The sequence below is a fragment of the Pinus tabuliformis genome, chromosome J (genome assembly GCF_031772625.1).
Source record: "Pinus tabuliformis cultivar Carrire ecotype Pingquan chromosome J, CPIR1, whole genome shotgun sequence".
Taxonomy (NCBI): Eukaryota; Viridiplantae; Streptophyta; class Pinopsida; order Pinales; family Pinaceae; genus Pinus; species Pinus tabuliformis.
Window position 1 is genome coordinate 1,202,435,043 of NC_142295.1, and position 6,000 is coordinate 1,202,441,042.

At 37.6% G+C, this 6,000-nt stretch overlaps 1 protein-coding gene across 1 annotated transcript in view; it reads left to right on the forward strand.

Annotated features, from left to right (window-relative positions):
- The window catches only part of LOC149231450 (uncharacterized), a 105,988-nt gene extending 101,863 nt beyond the window's left edge, over positions 1-4,125 (forward strand). Inside the window, exon 3 of the mRNA XM_089379196.1 lies at positions 2,980-4,125. Coding sequence (XP_089235322.1) covers positions 2,980-3,642 — 663 coding nt within the window. The 3' untranslated portion in view covers positions 3,643-4,125. The remainder of the gene's footprint in view (positions 1-2,979) is intronic.
- Positions 4,126-6,000: the final 1,875 nt, after the last annotated feature.

Below are 6,000 nucleotides of genomic sequence, written 5' to 3' on the forward strand. Positions count from 1 at the left end.
TGGAAGGCTTGACTTGTAGGGTTTGGCTAGGTTTGACTATAGATTTGTTGAAGGTCAGTTTGGCCTAGTTGATGAACTAGAAGGTCTAGGTGTGTCTGTTGTTGAACAAAAGAATTTCTATGCTGGAAAGGTTGCTGGGTTTTCCCAGGGCAAATCTTGTGCTGTCTTTGTGCATTGTGATCTCTACTATTCCATTGTTTTTGTATGGTTGAATTTCTGAAGTATAATTGCTTAATGATATACCGGAAAAATTAAAAGAAGATCAACATTATTAGAAGTAATTGAAAAATCAACAAAGAAGAATGCCGGATGGTGAGAGGTGTATGACCCATGCAAATGGCAGAGGAATGTGGCATATCATTATAACTGAGCAATATGTAGGGTTGCAGGTTGGTTCACTGTCCAAGATAGGAGAATTGTTTTCTTGTATGGGGTCACCAAATTTTGGTGGGTAACATTTGGCTCCAACTCGAAGACATGTGCTCACCATAGAGAAGATGATCCATATGCTCGAACAAGGAGTTCATGAGAACCTCAACGATCCCTGGGCTCGTAGACCTGTTACTTGCACTCTCAAATCAATTTGTTTGCTAGCATTTGTATGGGGTGTTGATCATCAACCTTGTGTTTTATATGATATAATACATCCATATTGAAAAAGAAAATGTTACCTAAATTCAATCTAATCTAGAATGAAACAAATCAACATTAGAAATGAATAACTAGGATGCACATACTCTCAGATGAGATGAATACTTCGGTCAGATGAGAGATGTACAGCTCTGCCCCAAGGGAGTAGTTAGACTCCGAGAATGATGGGAGTCACGTAAGGTTGAGCAGGACAGGTTTCAGGACTTGCAGAGGATTAAAGAATACCAAGCATAAGGCAAGGAGTATGCGGTTGGCATCCCTAGATTGGGTCAAATGGAGTTGATAAAGCATTAGGCCCTGATTGACTCTTGGAGAGAGACCACCCCCGAGTTAGATATAAGCTTAAATGCACTAATAGGGAAATGTGCTAGATTATGGGAAACTATTGAGCAACTCACCAGTGCCAATGTGGCCACCACAATTGGATTGAACCCATGCATGGAAGGCATTTGAAGAATCAGGCTAGAGACTGGAGAAGAAGGCCAGCACGATGTAACAATTGATGTGTTTGAACCAAGTGTCCCTCTTAGATTACCTTGTCTCCCTTTCAAAAGAGGTCCTCCGTATGATGTTTGGTGGGAAGATTGCTGAAAGGGAGCTCAAATCTATTGTCTGGGCCATTGGAGATTGTGAAATAAGGATGGAACAAATGCTCCCACTACGTGACTAGTAAATCAAGCAAATCCACATACAATGGGGGAGCCACATAACCAGCAGGAGCAACACATCTTCTCTGCCACCTCCTGGCAGCTGAGTTGGTTTTAAACTTTCATTAGTTATTTGTCAGACTCTGAAACCAATTCAGTTTCATGATTGGGATAAAGCTCCACCTAATGGGAGGAATAGGCTATTATAATTCTATAAATGAGGGTAGCGCCTAGGGTAGGGGGGTGGATTTGGTAATGGGAGGCTCAGGAAATTTTGTAGTTGGGATTACCCTTAGAGGAATTTTGTAAGAACTATTTCTGCTGAATTCTGAGTGTTTAAAACCCAATTCTGGCCAAAACTTGCAAAGGAGGTTCATGTGTATTCGGACTACTCTGTGTACAATGGTTTGTTTTGCAAATTAAATTAGATCTGTTCTTTCCTTTTGATTCGTAGATTATATGCATCAATTTAGATACTAGTTATACTCCATGTTTTTGAATAAGGATTCTTCTGAATTGTGATCTCTATGGACTTATGTATTAAGAATCTGTGTATTGTCGGACTATTCTGTAAAGGCGTCTGTTCTTCTGCATATTAGAATTGTTGCTCTCTTATTTTATTAGTTTTGAATAGAATTAGTTATTTCTATTTCTGTTGAATTAACCTAGTGTTTCCTTTTCTGCAACTAATGTAATATGTTATACTATATTTTGGTTTTACTGAATATTATTCTGTTTTGTTTTTGGATTTCCATGGTATTCTTGTTTTGAAGGGTGATTAGTCAGTTAGTATTTACTCCAGCTGTTAAAGCCCATTGAAACTGGTTGCTGGGTCATTAATCCATATGATTTGGCTATCCCAAATAGGGCAGAGTCTAATTGGTTCTCTCTCTTGGGTCGGCTCCTGTTGCTGTTTGGTGGGACATTTTCCCCTGTCAACGGTTTTTACATAAATCTTATTCTTAAGTCCTAAAATCCTTTTGGATGTTTATGGCTGACAAATCTCGCGTACTGCAATTTTGTCTCTTTTTCTTTTACTGCAGGGTCATAAACATTTATTCATTCAGCTTAATTTGATGTAAAAGCTGTCTCATATCGGGATAATATGTGCCATGATAAAGTGTTTTCTATTACTAGAGCTCTCCAGACAAAATTAGTGTCTAGTTTAATCCTTCAAGTCAAATGTAAAATAATTGTGTTCTCTGTCCTAGTTACAGGAAGTAGCACTAACGAAAAGCTTCAAACATTCTTTACAAAGGGACCACGAGTGTATAGCTCTGTTGTAAAAACCATAGTTTTAGTGCCAAAATATAGGCATTAAGGGGCCTTAAAATCCTGTTGCTTACATGGTTAACCTAAATGGGTCGAACTTGTATTATAAGTGATACATCACAAGTCGTTATTTGTTAGTCCTTTGTATGCTTTGTCTTTAAAATAAAACGTCTCTGAGAGATCTTGCTGAGTAAAATGTCTCCATGGGATCTTTCTCATTATGGTAACTAATATCTATGCTATGTATAATAGAAGTTAAAATGAACTATTTTGGGACATCATCTTAAATTTCATATACGTTCTATATTGAATATTGATGTTTAATCACTAAATATTCTCTCGGCATATGTTGTGGTTCTAAGCAATGTAGTAGCTACTCACTTTCCTACTATTTCATGCTTCCATGAAGGCAGGTGCAAGAATGGGATGCTCAGTTGGTGCGTCCAATAAATGCAAACCTCCATGGTGGAAAACCCTGTTTCAATTTGGTAAGATTACTGGTGACCAGATTGAGGAAAGAGAGGCATGTGAAGAACATGAGATGAAAGCATGTCTTGTAGCTTCTAGAAACACATGTGTACAATATGCAAAAGAGACTTGCAGGCCAGCATTTGCCAGTGCACGCATTGCTAAGCCAAACCAGGAGATAGATACAAGGTTTACAACTCACAACTTCAAGAGAGTGATACCCTGGAAAGGTAAGTCCAATGTCAAATCAGCAGAGAAGAGACTTGATGGTAAGCAGGAGAACCCAACCTCCCTATTGGAATTTGGTTCATCTCAATCTGATATAACCAAATCTGAAACAAATTATCGTGGAAGCACTTTGTTAGGTGAAAGTAACTCTGAAAGCCACTGGAAAGGACCAGTTTGGGGTGAAACTCCAATTCAAGGCAATGATTTAAAATCACTTGGGGATGGTTGGGAAGGTGGTTTGGTGCGACCAAAGATTGGATCTAAACAACTAGAATCTTCAAGTGAGACAGGAGAGGTCAGCAAACCAACTCTTCCAATTTGGAACCATCTACAGCAGCAGATTATGACTAAACTAAAAGACTTGAAAATTGTATGAGATGTGAACTGGCCTTGTTGTCTTGGTAATGATATTCCATTTTGCCATTGTGCTGTACTGATAGCAGTCTGTTTTCTAATAAGTAATTTACCTATTCTTCTCAAAACCTGTTGATCTGTGCGTTGTTATCAATGCATTTAAGTTTTTAACACAGTTTAAAAAAATGTTAAATGGCTTTCCACTTACTTTGGAAGCAAGGATTCTTTCCTCATCAGAAACTCGATAATATAGGACACACAAGTTGGTATTTTCTTTTCTTTATGATCTTCCCGTGACTTCAAGGCATATATTAATGATGATGTTTCCAGAAATGATATAGTTTTACATAGTGGTTGGGACAATATACCACCATGCAAACAGCTCAGGTACAAACCTTTTCATGTGTGGATGCATTTTAACACTCTTACTAAGTTTTAAAAAATGTTAAATGGCTTTCCACCTACTCTGGAAGCAAGGATTCTCTCCTCATCAGAAATTCTATAAATAATAATATAGGACATGCAAGTTGGCATTTTCTTTCCTTTATGATTTTCCTGTCACTCAAGGTATATATTAATGATGATGTTTGCAGAAATGATATAGCTCTACATAGTGATTGGGACAGTGCACCACCATGCAAACAGCTCAGGTTCAAAGTCAAACCCTGTCAATTGTGGAGTTTTTGTGTGTGAGAAAGGGGGATAGTGTTTGCCTCTCAAAGTTGGTTTCCGTCCATCATCAAAGGGATTTAATGTATTTCTGATAACCCAAATCTATTTAAGTGGGTGTTAATAAGATACTTTATCCTTAAACCTTTACTACATGGTTATATTGACACGAGATTGGTTAAGCTCCATCTTTCTTCCTTGCATGCCTCAAAATTAAGCTCATTGATGAATGGAGAATTAATGTGGAATGAAATCTTAACATAATGATACGTTGAAAATTCCATATTGCAAAATTCAAATTCACCACAGGTCAGTGAATGTATGCACAGGGGGGTAAAAGAGAAGAATTATTGCTTCTAAAGTCAGTTCTCATATAATATCAGAGGGTATTTTCAGGGTTAGTATCTCAGATTTTCAAAAACTTACTTTTTTACCCTAAATACCAAGTGTTTTTACAACAAGAACAGGGTATTATTTATAGCTGAGACAGAACATTGAAAACTCAGAACTGATGTTAATACTCAGTTGTATTAACTATTTCATTACTATATTATCATTTATGCACATGAATTACAGGTGAATTCATACAAATTGAAAGGCTTGAGTATATAGGGAGATAAAGTTAATACATTGGTAAATACATAAGCAGACATTGATACACAGGGTTGTTGAGTATACACAGAGAATTGACATGTTGTCAAAAGACTTGAACTCAGAGCAAAAGCCCATTGAAATTGTCAATGTCCACTCAGAGGAAGTCACTCAGCAAACTCAGAAATTCAATCAGTCACTCAGAGAATTTAATTAAATCAAGAGTTGTCACTGAGAGAGAAATTCAGTCACATAGTTAATGTATGGGCCCACAGGAAAAAACAAAAAGGCAATTTACTCTATAAAAAACCAAAAACAAAAGGAAATTTACTCTATAGAAAACTAAGTCTCAAAAAATATACAGGAAGTCAATTTGATTGGGTATCAAAGGGTGAGTTTTCAGACTTGAAATCCTCTATAAAATATTATATATTTGCTCTGAAATTGCAGATTCTCAAAAATTCTTGCACTCTGAGTCTTTTACAGTTAGAATCAAAACTTTTACTCTGGACTTATACAAAAGTGATTATTTTGATTGCTCATGACTCTCTGCCCAAGGTATACACAGAATTGGTTATGTTAATTGTTGTTGAAATTATGATGTCGCTTTTATCTCTCTCCAAGCAGTACTCGTAACTACTTGTTAGTACATTTTTTACTGAGGCTTTGGCTTATACTTGCATCAGGATTATTGCTTGCTCGTCTAACCTTCCCGACTGAGGGCTGTGACCTTGCCCTGCTAGTCACCGCTTGCTGCTGGCTGCTCATTGGTGTGTACAACACTTTACCAACTGGGTGTTTCGATAGACTACATCATCATTTGATAGTGCTGTGCCTTAACAGGAAAATCCTTGTCTAGTGCCTCACCATATGTCAATCCACATCATCCAATTAGAGCATGCCACATCTTCATCACTGCCACTTGTTGTGCCATGCCACTACCATGTGTCACCTGAAAAAAATCACTTGGCTAGCCAAAAAGGTCAAATCTACTTGCCACGTGTCACTCTCTGAGACTACCACGTCATCAACTCGACCACGTCATCATGGTCCCGGGTCCCCAGGGCATTCTAGTAATCAAACTTCACAAACACCCATGGTTGCGCTTGTTGGCAAAGTT